Source organism: Ciconia boyciana, chromosome 15 (assembly GCF_034638445.1).
Source record: "Ciconia boyciana chromosome 15, ASM3463844v1, whole genome shotgun sequence".
Classification (NCBI taxonomy): Eukaryota; Metazoa; Chordata; class Aves; order Ciconiiformes; family Ciconiidae; genus Ciconia; species Ciconia boyciana.
In genome coordinates, this window is record NC_132948.1 from 16,172,552 (window position 1) to 16,190,086 (window position 17,535).

At 38.8% G+C, this 17,535-nt stretch overlaps 1 protein-coding gene across 1 annotated transcript in view; it reads left to right on the forward strand.

The window, feature by feature from the left end:
* Positions 1-17,535, forward strand: part of HIRA (histone cell cycle regulator) — a 38,353-nt gene that overhangs the window by 17,664 nt on the left and 3,154 nt on the right. The window contains exons 11-23 of the mRNA XM_072880637.1: positions 2,781-2,886; positions 3,471-3,698; positions 4,397-4,482; positions 4,955-5,149; positions 6,553-6,723; positions 8,239-8,443; positions 9,209-9,313; positions 10,104-10,252; positions 11,500-11,661; positions 12,416-12,474; positions 13,530-13,635; positions 15,441-15,563; positions 16,785-16,948. Coding sequence (XP_072736738.1) covers positions 2,781-2,886; positions 3,471-3,698; positions 4,397-4,482; positions 4,955-5,149; positions 6,553-6,723; positions 8,239-8,443; positions 9,209-9,313; positions 10,104-10,252; positions 11,500-11,661; positions 12,416-12,474; positions 13,530-13,635; positions 15,441-15,563; positions 16,785-16,948 — 1,859 coding nt within the window. The remainder of the gene's footprint in view (positions 1-2,780; positions 2,887-3,470; positions 3,699-4,396; positions 4,483-4,954; positions 5,150-6,552; positions 6,724-8,238; positions 8,444-9,208; positions 9,314-10,103; positions 10,253-11,499; positions 11,662-12,415; positions 12,475-13,529; positions 13,636-15,440; positions 15,564-16,784; positions 16,949-17,535) is intronic.

Below are 17,535 nucleotides of genomic sequence, written 5' to 3' on the forward strand. Positions count from 1 at the left end.
TAACATTAAAACTGAATAAAAATTAATATATTTAGAACATGATGCAGTAAAATACCTGTGGAATGAGTTCCTACTTGCTATGATCTCTGAAAATTTTTTCATAGCATATGTATTTTATACCATGACATGGTGGACCTGGTGAGTTTTATGTCCATTACATCTACGAAAAGTTATTGCACTATACAGGCATGTCAAATTCAGGTGAACCTTCTAGGCCAGTCTTTCCATCATGCCTAAGGAGACCATATAACAAAAGAGAAAATTTTTTTTTTTAAATGTTTTATGCATCCGCTCACTCATTTATACACACACGCACTACTCACTCATCGTTTGAATGCCTGAAGGATTTTCACGTATAAAAAAAGTAAATGCAATAGCTTGTGTTTTTAGTAAAACCGTAGTTATACTGTGGTGTTGCACGCCATGCGAAGGGTGGAAATTGCTCTGTGTTGGAGAGCGGCAGAGGCTGATCATGTAGCAAGTCTCAGAGAAGGGATAATGCACCTCTTACCCCCCACCACACCCCGTCCCCCAACCACAGGGCACAGCAGAACATTTCCCACGAGGCTGCAGGACATCTCTAGTGATTTGGGTTGGGCTGGACAAGCCGCTTGCCCAGCAGCCTACTGTCCCAAATCTTGTTTTCCTCTTTCTGCAGTTAGTGGTGCTCTCTCCTCTCCTGCTTTCTTCCTAAGGCCTGGTCATAAAAATGCAGAAGTGAATAGTTCTTTATGCACTGCAAGACTTGAATAATAGGGGAGGAATAACCATGAGAGCACTCAGTAAATGGTATTAAAAAAATACTCTGCACCTATGCGTCAGGTGATTTACAGAGTTAAGGGTTCTGTACAAGGGAAGACTAATATTTTTTTCATGATAGGCACACAGCTGATTACATAGGTTGTCTTAGTTCTAGCACTTCCTAACTTTTGAAATTCTACCTTAATAGCTGTAGCAATCTTGGTGGTTTCATGCTGTAAATTTTAAAGCTTACAATTGTATAACTTCCTCTTTTCTGTGTGCCATGTGGATTTTGCCATGAAACTCAGTGAAGCACAATAAAAAGTTTTCAAAACCAAAACATTTTTCTTTCATTAATAGATTAAGGCTAGAAAGCCAGTAAGTGGAATATTTCATGAGAAGTGCTGCTATTGTTGTAGGACAATAGCTTTGAATAGTTTTGTTTTCCTGTAGTGTTTTTTATTTCTCCATCTGCAGTTTGCACATTTTTTCATGGCATAAAGTCATTGTGAGTAATAGCTGGTTGACGTTTTGCAATTTCTGAGAAAATGATTTTGGGGGATATTTGAGAGACAGAGGATCATCAGGAAGCTTGTTATTTTATATCCTGTTTACAAATTGAAATGTATGGCTAAAATGTCAATAATACGGAATGTTCCCAGAAACATGCTCCATTCTGAAAACAGACTTGAGTAAATTCAGAGAATTCTGATACTCTTACATTGTTACAGCTCTCTCGTTTCTGTTTTAGAGTGTTAGACTTGGATCCGTCATTATCATATCTGAACACGATTATGTTTTCATGAAACAATTGCTTGGATCCAGAGGTCAATAGGAGCTCAGCAATCTTGTCTGCTAAGCACACAGAAAACTCTCAACACGATTTTCTCACTTTCTAACTTGGAGTAGTGTTGGGTAACCTAGTTGCACGATGCTGAGGCTAACTTCCCTGGATGTGATGCCATCAGGGCACCAGCCACCATGAAAAAAGACATTGTCAAACACCTATAGCCATGATGCATGTCATACATTTTTAAGCCTTGCTGGACTAATTTAGATAGGACTTCAAGAGTTCTGCCTGCTTCCCTTTCCTCTTCTCTGTAAACCACACTATGTCACTGTCTCTGTGAGCTCTGTAATTGGAAGTTACTGGGTTAGCAGTCAAAACTCATCAAATACTTTTTTCAAATGTGCAATAATAGGTTATACATGGAGGGTTATCATTCCATTAAGACCAGAATGTATAGTTTCTCCTCTCTCTTCCACCAAGAAAACAATTTGAGACCTCCAGGAGAGGGTAACGATATATCCCCACATACAAGAACCTGTGCAGTTTGCTTAAAAACCCAAATAATGAACAGTAACCAAATCAAACATATGTTCTTGCCTAGTACAGAGATTTTTGGACTGCTCAGATGCACATCTTGCTTTCTTCTTATTCCTGTTGCTTCAGATGATGATAGAGAAGAGGCATTTACCCAACGTATAGAGCTTCTCTCTTAAGAGTCTCGTCCCTTCTTCCTGTCTTGTTTATTTGGACTGTAAGCTCTTTGTAGGAATGGACTACCTGTTAACTTGTTTCCCATGCGTGATGAAGCTTCATCTTCCGTGGGCCCCAAACAGCAGTTTATACGGCCTTAAAAGAGGTGTATCGATTGCTTATCTGCTGAAGGCCCCTTTCTTCACCCAGTTCCATTTGCACACAAATTTTGTACAGCTTTTGAAGGACATACATTTATAACTTTCTCTCTTTGTTCATTGTGAGCACTATTCGGTTTTACCCCTGCAGAAGGGTTTTCACGGTGCTGATCATGCCATGGGTAGGTGTATTGTTCTAATGCCACCTTCCTGTGTGCCACCTCCAAGGGAATATCGGCACGTGGGCTCCTGCTGTCCATCACCCTGTCTCCTCTTTGGTTCCATCAGTAGTTGCTGTGCTAATAAATCCTATGCTAAGATTTTTATTGAGCAATTTATTGTATTGCCCGTTTGCATCAATGAAAGAGATTGAAAACAAAGATGGACTCTATTTCCTTCAGGACCCTTAATGGGCTTGGTATCCTGGTGTGTTCCATGGATGGATCAGTGGCGTTTTTGGACTTTTCCCAGGATGAACTCGGAGATCCGCTCAGTGAGGAGGAAAAGGTATAGTAAGCACACAGAGAATCTGTGATCATATTTAAGGGGTGTATTGATTCAGTTAAAGTATTGGACTATTTATAGAAGTATGTAGTGACTGATTTCCATATTACAGAAAAATGTGTTCTTGTCTACTTTACAAACCATTAAAAAAGAGTAGTCAAGAAATGAATTTGTGATCCTAGTTTCTATTCTGGAAAGAAAGTCTATTTGGAAAACATCCACTTGCTTACACATCATTATATATTTGAAGTAATTATTTGGCCAAGGAAACAAGGAGTGGGTGCTTCAAAACACTTTACAATTACTGTTTGACTTGCATCTATGCAGGTCTTTTTAAACTGATTGCTGTTGGCTGTTTTTTCCTCTCATTGCTATTAGCAACTAAAGCTTTGCATTCCAATTATTTTACATATTGATTTAGCGTTAGCTGAAAATATAAAGAAAAAAAAATCTGTAGCGTGTAAATGATACAGAGGGCATTTGCATTTTATGGATTCCATTGTGTGATTCCGTTACATTATAATTAGTGATGTCATGCTAGCAGTCGTAGTCACTCTTTTTGTGTGATACATTTTTAACACCCACAGAGCAACATTCATCAGTCCACGTATGGTAAAAGCCTAGCTATAATGACTGAAGCTCAGTTGTCTACCACCATCATTGAGAATCCCGAGATGCTCAAGTATCAACAGAGGCAGCAACAGCAGCAGGCGGAGCAGAAGAACGCCTCGATTAGGGAAGCGTCTGGGACTGCGACAGCGGCTCCCAAGGTGGCAAGCATGGTTAATGGGGAGAGTTTGGAGGACATTAGAAAGGTGGGTGTTCTTGGATAGTCACCTTATAGCGTCGAGTACTAAGCCGGTAAATATCAAACTGCTTATGATAAACCCGATTTCCGCTTCCTTATGCGTGTTGAATGGTCCCAGTTGAAGTTACTGGGACTTGTTAAAAAGTTAAAATGCTTTTAAGCAGAAGTAAGACTGTGTGGAAAAAGGCTTGTGGGTATTTCTGTGATGTGTGCTAAATTCTCGGTGTGCAGAAAGGAAACCAAAGGTAGCTAATAACAGTCCAGTTGTAGAACTGTACTTCAGTTTCTCAATGAAGGAGGTTGAAAGCAGCATTAATTCTCCCCTAAACATAGAACACAACTTTTAATGACAGATTCAATGCGTGCAGGTGGGAATGTTTCAGACTTGACTCTAATGTGGAGAGAATCAGAATTCTATTGCACTTTGTCCTATATGAACTTCTACTTAAAGAACACCTACTATTGGTCAAAAAAACCCGTTGTGGTATTTAAATACACTTGTATTAATAAAAATGTAGATTGATTCTATTTATGCAGTAATAGCATGGCTCAAAGACAATGTGGAAAAAAATCTTGTTAACAGATTTTTAGTTGAGGAGCATCTTTCATTGAAGACACCTATTCTTGTCAGTTGGAAAAAAAAGAAAAAGAAAAAAAAGCATTTCCTATTTATTGGAAATAATGATGAAATGTATTTCCCAACAGAATCTCTTAAAAAAACAAGTGGAAACACGAACAGCAGATGGTCGGAGAAGGATCACGCCTCTCTGCATAGCTCAGCTGGACACTGGGTACGTTTGGAAGTGGTCTCTAAAAATCCCTCTTTACCTTTTTATGGTTTTTTTTTCTTTTTTTCTGATGCAAACTAAGAATTCTGACTTATGTTAATCTTATGGCACCTAAAGCACTTGTTGGAAATACCTTATGTATACTTATGGAATATAGTTTCCGCCTATGTTCTCTGAGCTATAAGGTCTCCCTTCTAATAGATAAGGCTAATTCTCATTGTCTACCCTTATAGATGAGTGAACAATACTCTAATGTATTGCAGGTTCATATCTACATCAATACTGGCTTTAGCGTCCTTCGTATATGAGAAACGACTCTGGAAAGCTGGGTGTTGGTGGTTTATTTAGGTTGTATATGAGTATCCGCATGTGGAAGAGGGAAGAATGGAATAAATAGATCAGTTAACGTTACTCTTTTTCAATTATTTTTAAAGTGTTTTCAAGAAATGTATTTGTTGTTTGTCTTTTTGCTTAGGGATTTTTCTACAGCATTTTTCAATAGCATCCCAATATCTGGATCTCTGTCTGGCTCAATAATGTCTTCTCAAAGTAACCAGCAGCTCATGTCATTAGATTCTAACGCAGCAAATTCCCTTAATACTTCAAAGCCTTCTGTAGAGCCAACAGCAGCCAGTGTAAAACCAACAGATGATGCAGCCAATAAAGATGGGTCAGTATTTGCAGTTTTGTTTTTCACTTACATGACTCCATTTAGGTTTTAATTCTTGTTTCCAGTTCTGTAATCAAGCAATTATTAAAGTGGTTTCCTAACCTCAAAACTTCAAGAATCTAACATTCCTGAAAACATCAAGATTTTATTATGTTTGGTTACTTTAAGTAGTGATAAATCAGTAATTAATAAATCCATATGCATAGTTCTGGAAATGAACTTCAGTGCAATGAGGTACACGGTTGATTGCTAATGCTCTAACAAATTGACTTGCTTGTAGATTACTGGGCTGCTATTAGTAAATAATGAAGGTTTTCCAGCAATGGAATTAATGAAGCCTGTTTTCCATCAAATTCTGTCCTGTGTCCTGTAAGTCTCCTCTCTTCAAACATGGGAGTACTTCTTCCCTGTGTAACAACCCCATCAGAGCGCAGTGACACTGACTCGTCAGGGCACATATGCTGATTGCCCAGTGTGTCTTTCAAATTAATTATGGAACAACTAGATTTTACTTGCTTTTTCCCTCAGTGGTAACACTGACTTGGTTTCGTCTCCTCAACGTGTTTTTATAGCATTTGTAAGAGCGCAATGTCATTGGAACCTCTGCCACTCCATCAAATTTACTTGAAATTGGCCACAGATTAAAAAATGAGTGGGTAGACTATGAGAAATGATTGACAGATGAAACTATTAAGTCTCCTTTTCTTTGGAAATTGGACTTCTAACAGCTTTTTAGTTATCTTAGAGCCATTCGTTCTTTCAATTCATTCTCTGAATGAACTGAAAAATCTCTGAAGTAAACAGCTATTCAGGTAACAGATCCCTGGAATGCTTTAGTGTGGGGAAAACACATTCCTTTGCCTTCGGGTTATGGTTGGAAAGGCCTAATAATTAGTTTGGATTCAGCAACAACAAAATCAGAACCTGGCGTGAATTGTTTCAGCCCAAATTGTTTGATTGATAAAGAGTGGAATATAATCTTGTGATGGAAAATATTTGGTAACCTGAACAAGGGGTAAAACCTGGAACCCCAGTCATCCTTTAAAATAGCGATCCTTTCCCTTTGGGTATGTAAGTACCAGCTGAAAGTATCATTTCATTCCTGCATTAAAAATACATAATGAATGAATTAGGGTCTTTTAATCTAGATACATCTATGCAGCCACATGAAGCTCTTAGCTCTGAGATGTATCATAAACAGCTTTGGAGAGCAGGCAAAGCTTGCAAGATACTGATGCATGAAAAGGGAAAAAGCATATCATAATTCATGTATGGACTGAGTGACAGGTTTTCAGTGTGGTTTCTGGCCAGTGCAATGAATGCTAGCTAGTTGTTGCGAGCAATGCAGGTTACCAATACTAAATTTCTCTCAATCCTTGTCTTCCTGTCCCTTTTACTGACAGTGTAAATGCTACCTCTGCCTCAGCTGCTCCTCCTGCATCGTCTTCCTCTGTGTTGACAACTCCATCCAAGATTGAACCTATGAAAGCATTTGATTCTAGATTTACAGAACGATCCAAAGCCACCTCAGGGACTGCTGTTGTAACAAATACAAATCAGACTGTTGTGGACAGGTAAGGCATAGCCTGGGGGGGGGAAAAAAGAAGGCTAGTAATGTAGAGAGTTAAAGTGCTGACTCTCTGGGGTGTGGATGTCCCGGTGCTGGCACTCTAGAAATTGTCGTGGGTCTCTTCCACAACTGGAAGGAAGGAGGCGGCTGTGAATAGGTACATTCTTTGCTGGCAATATCCCTTTGCACATTTGTCTCTGGCATTTGGGATCAAGCAGACTCTTCAAAATATTCTGAGTTAAAACCATTGTTAGAAGAGGCTGTGTGTGCGCATGCCTCCGTGTGTGGCTGCATGCAGTTGTGCTCCTTAGAAGACAAAAATAGCCAGCCTGCGTCTCTGTACAAGAGTGAGATTCACTTCAAGATAAATTACCATACATGTCTGCAGAGGGCCTGTCTTCATAATAGCTGCAGATGTATTTCGGTTCTAGGCCTTGAAGGCATGCAGAGAAGACGCTTTGATTTTCAGGGTTTTTGGCTCTGGCTCCACATGATTTTAAAAAAAGAAGAAAGCCTTTGGGTTTGTGATATCATGTGTTATGGCATAAATATTCCTGCTTCACCAAAACACATGATAGAAAAAATAGCAGTCTTGAGGAAGTATGTAGTTCCCCAACTTATTATCAATAGAATGTGTTTTTACTAAATACCTTAATATTTTTACATCAAAGGGCTTAACCATATGATGCAGAAGAAAGATGTGTTAAATTACTCTCATAATTGCTTCTAACGTGTCAGTAAAGTATGGGTGAAAGTGTATTGTTTGGCATAATTCAGATGCCAAAGAAAAAAGGTTTGGATTATGCAAGATACTTCTAGGAAGCCGGGTGGTTATGGAATAAATGGCAAAACATTGTTGTGAGTTCATAACCAGCTATCGGAGGGAATAGGAAGAGTATGATTAAATGACCTATTTTAGCGTATAATGGTTAACAAAAGAGTTGACAGGGATTTGTACTTTGTCTTCTTTAGTTATATTGTATTCCTGAAATGGAGAATGGAGCGGCGAGGCCACTGGTATGGTTTGCAGATAGGCATCTTACTTGCAGTAGTCAGAACTGAACAGGACAACTTTTGGGGACAGACAACCGAATGGCAAATGGCGTTCTGCATGAGTAAGCAGAAAGCGTAGTGTCCAAAGATGAACTGCTCCGGCATCTTACGGAGTGCGGAATTATTTGTATCGACCCAGGGAAAGAGATCTGATTGTAATTGGAACTGAATGCTAAAATGAAGTTGTTATTTACCGCTTTATCCAGTTGCTAGCTGCTAGTCTGATGAATTTTTGTAAAGGAGAGAGTATGTCTGATCAGCTTACATATATATTGCACGTTGTACTTTTGCGGAGGATTTGCCATACCTCTTCGGCTTCCTCCTCTTGCCCTGGTGCATACTGAAATACACTCAAACAAGGCTCGGAACGTATCTTCTTACCTACAAGAATGCAGCGCATAGGATATGTGGCACCTTTTGGAATCAGCTTATATAAAATGTGAAATGTATTTTTTTACTTGCACAGACTGAAGGATCAGAATTTAATTAAAGACAATAAGCCCAAGGATATTCTGGAGAGCAGCAGTGACAGTGAAGAGAAGATTCCAGCTGCTAAACCACTCAGTGCACCCAAAAGGAAGCTGGAACTTGAGGGAGAAACGGTAGAAAAGAAGAAGAAAGGAAGGCCTCGAAAAGACTCCAGACTTGTACCAGTAACTTTAACTGTTCAGGTGAAATAAATAAGATTCATTGTGGCTTTCAGTGTTCATTCAATACAGTCAGTCCCATGTTGACTCGTTCCATCGAGTCAGGGAAACACAAGTAGTGTAAGTCCCTCAGAATTTTTAGCCATCCCTCTTCCTTGCCTTTAAACTTAGTCTTTTTAAAATGTAAGATTATAAAAAGCAGGTGCAGATGGTGTGGCAAATGTGTCCATCCTTTGTATAAAAATGCAGCTACTTAGTGAACAGTCCCAGCATGCTAAGTAGTGGCCTGCCAAATGACTGTATAGAATAAAACGAAAGGCCATTAGCGTTTGGTGTTCTTTGATGGAGAGTGGCCCAAGCACAAGCGAGGGGCTTGGGTATGCTGACTCAAATGGTTCTGAATTTCTTAGGAACCGTGAAGTAGGAAGTTGCATTAGAGCTTCCATCATTTTAGGGCATATAGATCCCTCTGTTTTCAGTATTCGGAGCTTAGCTTTTCCATGCAGTATACCAGAATTTCCATTAATTAGTTCCAGCTGAAAAATGGGGGGTCTATAAAAAAAAAAAGACCATATCTAGTTTGGTTTGGTTTTTTAATTCTTAGAAGCTATATCAAAAAATTGTATTTATACAACTAATTGGAAAAAGATTAGTATTTGCAGTTGGCATTATTTGGAATGTAAAAAAAAAAAAGTTTTTCTTTCAAATTCAATCTATATTATAGAATATCTTTGGTTTTAATTTTTTAATGGAAAAATTTAACCACTTTTGCAATTTTTTTTTTCCCAGTCCCCAGCTACACTGGCCTCTGAGAAGGATGCTGCTTGCATCTCTGCACCAGCATTAGCACTTAAACTGCCAACCCCAATCCCACAGAAATCGTTTACTTTGCAAGTAAGTGGACTATAAGGGGGGAAAAAAGCTTAATACTTTAAAAAAAAACCTGCTTTTTTTTAAAATATTCTTAGATTAATTGGGATCCTTTGATAAGTTAACATTTGAATACATGTATTTGTTCAAGCAAGATGGTATACTTCAGCTTCTAAGAATATATCTATATGAGAAAAGTTAATGGCAAATCAGCCTAAAATAGGAGACTCCTGAACTAGCTGTACTTCGAAGAGGAATACCTCTGACTCAGTCCCTCCTGGTTAACCAAAGCCTGTCGTAAAGATAAGAGGCTCCTACGGGAGTAACTGCTGCGTTGTTATTAGGGTTGTATTGGTAGTACACTGCTGAAGAGAAAAAACAAGAGTTTTCTGAGAGCTCTCTGGAGGTCCTCTACATCTGAAGAGACTGGCAAATAGTATTACTCCAGGTATTTATGAAATAGTGTTTCTGCGTGTTTAGGCTGTGGTAGTCTGGTTCTAATTGCAAGATTGTAGGGCAACTAGGCACATCTAGACTTGATCTGGTGCCATTAATTAGGAAGCACAGACTAGCACAACCTTTCTTCATTCTTGTGCTCCAAATACAAAGAAATTATTTGTGTTCTAGCCAAGACTGATTTTCAGAGGTCTGCTTCTTTTGAAGTACCACAGTGTATTTTGAAGCCATTTTAAACAGAGACTGCCATACTTAAATCCATTCTTAAATTCTGCATTCTTTTGGATCTAATAGCAGTTGCTGCTTTTTTGAGTAGTTCTTTTCCTCTTCCAAAAAGTATTTTTTGTTTTTTTTTCAGATAAGTTCAGATCCATCAATGTACCTTGAAGTGGAGAATGAAATGACCACAGTGGGAGGTTCAAAGTTGAGCCGGTTAAAGTGTAATCGAGAAGGAAAGGAATGGGAGACCGTCCTCACCAGCCGAATTCTCACGGCAGCGGGAAGCTGGTAAGAGAGTCTGTTCTGGAGGAAGCGGGAGCCTGCAGAAGATGAGTAGTCCTGAAGGCCAGAAGACATTTTTAGGGGCACAAAAGTACACTTTACAGAAAGTTAATTATGCCTAAACCCACATGTTTACAAATAAGCAGTGGCTCTAAAAGTATTTTTTTTCTACTTATTTAGAAAAGTCAATTAACTGGATCACTTCTGTTAGGGATTTTTGTGATTCTTTGTGCTTGGCTCGAGGTCCTATTTCTCTTCCCGCTAACCTGGTCTATACATTGATGCTCTTAAACTCTTATCCTGTGGAGTTTTTTGTAGGGATTCCGACTTATTTCTGTTGACTACTGCTATTTGCTGGTTCTATCACCCCCCCATTGTAATTTTTACACAATCTTTCTTAATAAATGTTTTGTGGATAAAAATATGTACTGCTCTTAGTCTTAAGACCAGTTTCACTCTAAGTGTTAGCTCTATGCAGTCTTAAAGCATCACCAGTTCTCATTAGCCAGTTACAACTATTTTCCTGTGTATTTAAATTTCTCCTTTAAATTTCTTCATTAAAGAGGAACAAATTATGGTAAGTGACAGTTGTTCAAGTGCTAAGTACTAAAGAATGAAAAATTTGAAACAGGATGCTTTGTGATGTAGAAGTACTTTCCTGAGTCCTTGAGATTCAGTATTTGTCAGAATTTTTTTGAAACATTTTTTTAACTTGAGTTTTATGCTGATTCTCCAGTAACACCCTGAAGTTGTTAAAATTTGTGGTTAGTAGTAATAGCTTTTATTACACAGGCATGCATAGTTGAAAAAATTAGACAAGCTTGCAGACGTATAATGCTTTGTTCAGGTCTGACAAAAGCAGCAGTGGATTTTAAAGCTAGATGCAAATTCAGGCCTGAAGAAGAGCCTGTGTATACCCAAAAGCTTTACTGATATTTCCAACAATGCCACTTGGGCTAATAAAAGATACTATCTCAGCCTGCAAACCTTCTGCCCGTCTCCTTAGGCCATCATAGTTATAACCAAATTAAGGAGGCATAGAATGGACTTATAATCTGTGCACTTTTTCAATTTTTCCTTTGATACCCAGGATTTTTTTAAGAGCTGTAATCGTTAGCTTTTGGGGAATTAGCCCAAGTTGTGTGATAAGTTAAGAAATCAGTCTGGTTTTATGCTACTTGCATTTGACAAAATGTAAATGATTTTTTATCTCTCTCTTTTCTTTTCTTTTCTTTCTTTTTTTTTTTTTTTAGTGAGATTGTAAGTGTAGCCTGTGAGAAACGAACATTGTCAGTATTTTCAGCTTGTGGTCGTCGCCTTCTTCCCCCTATAATATTGAATACACCCATTTCCACCCTACATTGCACAGGTTCTTACATCATGGCTCTCACCACTGCTGCTACGCTCTCTGTTTGGTACGTACCGTGGCAGGCTGCACCCGCTGGCTGGGCTGATTTTTATAGGTAACTCTGCTCCATTGCGTCGGTGCATTGCTGTTGAAACTGAGGCTTAAACCAAATCAGGTCTGAACACAAGTCCATTTTTGGATATGATATGAAGAGTTAATTGGGCAGGACATGAATCCTGTTTTGTTTCTGTTCTGGGATGGTCCATAATGTTGAATTTGGTTCGAGAAGGAAGATAGATGATCAGCTGGAAGGTACTAGTTTAAACAGCCTCCCTCGGATAGACTTGTGCATATGGAATGGATTGAGGAGGGAAAAAGGAGAAATAAGGATATTTCCAACTTCCATCATACTTAGCCAATCAAGTACACGAGTTTCAGAGTTAGAAGTACTCTAGCCATCTTCAAGATACCAAGATAAAAACTGCAGTACTCGTTTACAGTTGTGGAATTTAATCTAATTACTCGTGCAAGCCAGAGCTCCTAAAGGAGTTATTTGGATCCTCAGTGTTTGCTTAGCTGTAATGAAGTTTCCTGATAAAGAGCCGTAAAAGTTGTTCCCTGCTATTGACTTCTGTCTTGCCATAAGGGCTTTGAGTTTGCCAAAATCCCTTTGTCAAAGCAATGAAGAAAATGTCAACACCAAAAAAACCAAACTCCCCAAAAAGCCCCACTTTGTCATCAGTATTGAAGGGCGTTTGCTAGATGATTTTGAAGCTTTCAGTTGTTTGTAAACTGCAGACTTGTCCTTTTGTCTTTTTCAGGGATGTTCACAAGCAGACAGCCATTGTTAGAGATGAATCTTTGCAAACAATATTTTCAGGTAATAAAAAGGGTCATCTATTTACCAGCCTTTGAGCCGACCTGTACTACTTGGTGCCATTTATGAATATGCTGAAATTTTATGAAACCTGAAAAGCCTAAACAAATAATTTTACTTCGTTGTTGTGTAATAAAGGGAAGTCATTGGCAGTGTTGAAATACAGTGGAAATAACGGAGATGAGATATCAGCAGTTAACAGACTTGTACAAGATTCTGTAGCTTATTATATTCTGACTTGCTTCTGAATGTGAAGACTCAGTGCAGTGAAGATCACAAACCAAATATTTTATGTAAATCTGCTATTACAGCAATTTCTCTGTGTGCACTTTGCATGTATATTATCGTAATGATGAACAACAACTGATTGTCTCAAATTCGTTATTTCAAAATCTTCAGTTTCTATCATTGACAATGTCTGGCACAAAACAAATTATCAAAAAAGCAGTGTCTCAGAGCATATTGGCTTCTATTTTAGCTTTAAGCCATACAGTACTAATCAAAACTACCTAGAGAAGTACTTGTACTAGCAGTTTGCAAATGTCTTCGTTAGAAGTTACATGTGCAGATCCTCGGCATGGAATTTGCTGGGAAATGAGAGACTCCAGCTATCTCACTTACACTACATTCTTAGAGAGCACGCTTTTCTAAGTATGCTGGATTTTAGAATTTTAACTTAATGAGGAAAAGAAAGATAAAGGCTTCTTGGGTTACAGAAGACACGGCAGAATTGCTGAAGATTGCCCCTAGATATGGAGAACGTTTCCAATCAAGCCAATGTTCTGTATAAATTGCAGCGTCAAGGTTGATAATGTGTTTTGCAAAAGAGTGATTTTAATGCTACTGCACTGAGCCTGGTGCTTGCCATCGTTATCTCGTGTCTTGACCTTCCTGTCAGTGCTTGAGCATGACCCTTACTGAACCTTTTTCTGTTGGTTGCGATGACTGGTAAGTAACGGTGGATAGCGTTTGAATTGTGACCATTATGACCATAAACAACCATTATGAATGTTATGCAAGACTCCAAAAGAAACACCTTGGTCTGATTTGACTTGCAGGAAGTGATGCAACTGTCTCGCAGATCTTGCTGACTCAGCACGGTATACCTGTAATGAGCATGTCCGATGGAAAGGCATACTGTTTTAATCCTTCTCTTTCTACATGGTAAGTTAATATATTATTTCCTGCTTTTACAACTTAGCTGAACTGACGTGTATTCTGATTGACTGTTTCACTCTGTATTTTGAAGGTTGGTCTGAGTAGGATCGCACGCCAGGCTTAGTTTTGCTTTGGTTCACTATTGTATGTCTAGGCTTTACTCTATTACGTTCTTATGATTTGTTACATTTAAAATAAATTTTAGAAATGAAAATGTTAAGCTACAGCTTACTTTATCGCTCTTTCCTCCACAATGCGTACTCTTTTATTTATTAACATACACCTATATATACTTTTGCTGATGTATGTCAGTTGAATCTGTCAAGCAGTTGGCAATGATTAAAGATAATCTAGCCTTACAGTTCACTTCTTTACATAAAAGAATGCAGTTCTGGAAAATTTTTCAAAACAATTTTCAGCATTTTGTTGGGAGTTTAGACATGTTAAAAATTATTTTGCCCAGTTTCCAGAGAAAATAAGACCTGTGCACTCCAATCCTGAACGTATGTGCCTGACTTTGTCGGTCCCCATCACTCCTTAATATTTTTTTGGAGCTGATGACTAGTCAAGTTTGAAGAGAGCTCTCTGTCTCCAAGATGTAAAAGTTTAATGAAGATAGTAAGTCAGGTAGGGGAGGAGGGAAGAAATCATTACACCTCAGAGAATTCCCATGGAAGAGTCATTACTGATGTCCTAAACACAAGGAAAGGCTACATAGAGTCTGTGCCTTACTGCGTATCAGATGGGCTTTCCCCATGGATTCTCTTACTTCTGTCAAGGCGTAAGTTCCCATAAAAAAATTTCCGTGGTTAAATTATTTACAGTGTCTTTCCAAGACATTCTTTGTTGTCTTTCTAAGAGAAAAAAAACATGTTGCAGTCTTAATGTAATTGTGGTACTTGGTGTAATGAGCATGCTGGATGAAAGGGCTTATTGTTTTAATTCCTCCTTAGAATAATTGTTACTAGTCAACTACTTGATGTGAATCCTTTGGAAAAGAAGACACACCTTATTTGTTCTTTAGATAAGCTGAGAAATTATGCAGAAATTTTCCCAGTCAATAAGGAGCAGAGGACAGGCTCTCAGCCATAATTCTGAATTTGCTGTCATTTCTTAGTTTGTACCACGGCTTTGGGACTATATAAAAGAGCAATCCCTTTAGTCATCGTACAAATTTAAACATGATAAAGCAGTAAAGGGTATTTTAAATATTTGTGCCATTTTACCTCTGAGCTCTCTGCAGGTCTAAACTTAGCATTGGTTTGAGCCACTGATTCCCTTGGCATCTCAAACCAGCGAAAATGATATCCTTGACTAGGTGTGGAAATGCCAGCTGTAACTGTCAGCTCCCTCCATATGAAGGAATAGCTGTAATGTATGGGACCGATTGTCAACGCCTGGGATCTGTGGGGATTGTCTGGTGGGTGGGGGGACCCGACGTGAGGTAAAATCAAGTTCTTAATGAGAAAGTCATTAGCTGTGTTCACTCCAGTCTTCGTTCTGGGGCATGACATCTTATTAGATGTAAAATGACAAACAGAAAGTTCATTTCCTTCAAAACTAATGCTAAATCGTATTATACAATTGACGTTGTGAACTTTGGGGATGGGAGGGACGTTTCTGTGACAGCACAAGCAGAATTTGGACACGGAGCGGGAACCGTTGGGGTCTGTGGAATTCCTGCGCCCCTTGGTGATATTTTTTTGGTTATCTGTGAAAATACAAGTCGGGCTTTGAGGCAGAACAGAGCTGGATCCCCTGATATCACTGCCTACTCGCCTCAAACTTGGTTTTTGTTTGCTTTTTTCCAGGAATCTTGTTTCTGACAAACAGGACTCTCTAGCACAATGCGCAGACTTCAGGAATAGTTTACCATCCCAAGAAGCCATGCTGTGTTCTGGGCCCTTAGCTGTAATACAGGGACGAACTTCAAAGTACGCACTTAATTGCTTCGTCTGATCAGCATGTTTGTCTTTTTTTCCCCTATTATTTATTCATGTGCTTGAATCCGTGAGTTAATTCTTAAGATGCTAATGGCTCTGAAAATTATCAGTAGCTCATCCCGTGTTTTTTTAAACCTTTGCACATTTGTAGTCTGTATCTTAATGTTATTTTGAGATTGTCTAGGGGGCAGGAAAGCATGCTCTAAACTTAATCATTTTAAGGCTCTTCTTTATTGGATGGATAAAGTATTTGACAATTCTGTACATGTAATATTTTGATTAGCTAAACTGAATTTCTTACGTTTTACATTTTAATTTTTAGTTCACCAGCTTTGGAGTAGGCCTGCAAATTTTGAGTAGTTCATTTGTCCTCAAGGGATCTATTTAATGAAGTCTTTGAGAAAGTTGAGTGATTAGTCATCTAATGCGTATTTTTAACATCTGAAAATATCACCAGGGAATTGGGTGAGCCAGAGCAGGCTCCTGTAGGTAATTTAATAGCCCATCCTCACCTGGATTTGAATTAGATTTCCCAGGCAGATTTCTGGGCTATTTCTGTCCTTCACATACGAGTTTAATTTTTTTGGTGAGAAAAACTGAATAGAGTTGTATGATTTTATTGCTGTTATCTTGGGAGGGGGAGGGGAATTAATTGGGAAATATATTTGAAATCCAAGCAAACACCACTCTCTTTTTGAGAGAGAGAAAACATCAGACTGAAAAATTAGCAGTTTTTTCAAAAAGGAAATAATTGGTTACTTTTTTCAAATTAGCCTTCTTATGACAATACATTTATTTGCAAGAAACCCTTTAAATGCTTTAGGATAGCTTCATATCTTGTGTTTGTTTTGTGACTTTCACCTGTGAGGGGCAAAGAAAGGTGAAGGCAGGCATCCTGATTTCCTATAAACATTTAGGGGCACTTGGTCACTGAAAAGCATGTGTTCTTAAAGAGAAGACAGATGGAAGGAAGAGGAAAAAAAAGAACAGGGGGCAGAAAACCCTCCGTGGACCTTGATACTTGTAAATGGACCGGTGGGGGGAAGGCAGTTTGCTGTGAAATGCTGCCTTTGTCATTCAAAGCTTGAACTCTGGAAGCACTAGGTGCCTCTGAAAGATAAATGTAGAATAGCTTGTACTACAAAACTATATGTTCCTTAAACTGGTATCTGATTTTATGGCTGGCGTGTTAATTTTGATTTGGTTTTGTAGTTCAGGAAGGCAAGCTGCAAGATTGTTCTCCATGCCTCATTTAGTGCAACAAGAAACAACGCTTGCCTACCTGGAGAACCAGATAGCAGCAGCACTTATGTTACAATCCAGTCATGAATATCGCCACTGGCTCCTTATCTATGCACGGTACCTAGTTAATGAAGGTGAGACCTGCCATGCTGTTACTTGTTTGCAGCTCTGATGGATTTTTAAGAAACGCTCTATTCACGTCATGTCTGTGTACGATTGCACTTAACGTTCTCCTTTTAGCACTCGGCTTCTGGACTCGGTGTTTACTTAAAACCAGCACAAACCGCTGACGCGCATTTGCTTCCTGTAGTGCTCGGTGCTGAGGAATCCTATTTTGACACGTGGACTGTGAACAGATGGTGGTGTGGAGACACAGTGCCATCTGTGGACTTCAACAGTAGGACTTGCGTTGTAAAAAAGTCCAGTGCTCTGTCAGGCATATCATATGTGTTATCCGGCAGCAACTGCAGATGTTTCAGAGGAACCAGCAGCACCTTGTAAAATACGTAACATTCCTCAGGCAGCTGACGATCGCTGCCTGATGTGAAATGGAAGAGTTGCTCGGTCTCTGACACTTTGTACCAGAGCACATAACGCTGCAGAGAATTTGCTGGTGTTACTTGTACTTTATACTTTTTTTACATTCTAAAATTTCAACAGCCTGTACTGGTGAGCTCCATAGGTTAAATTCTGTGAGGAAAAGAAATCCACAAGAAAGGTT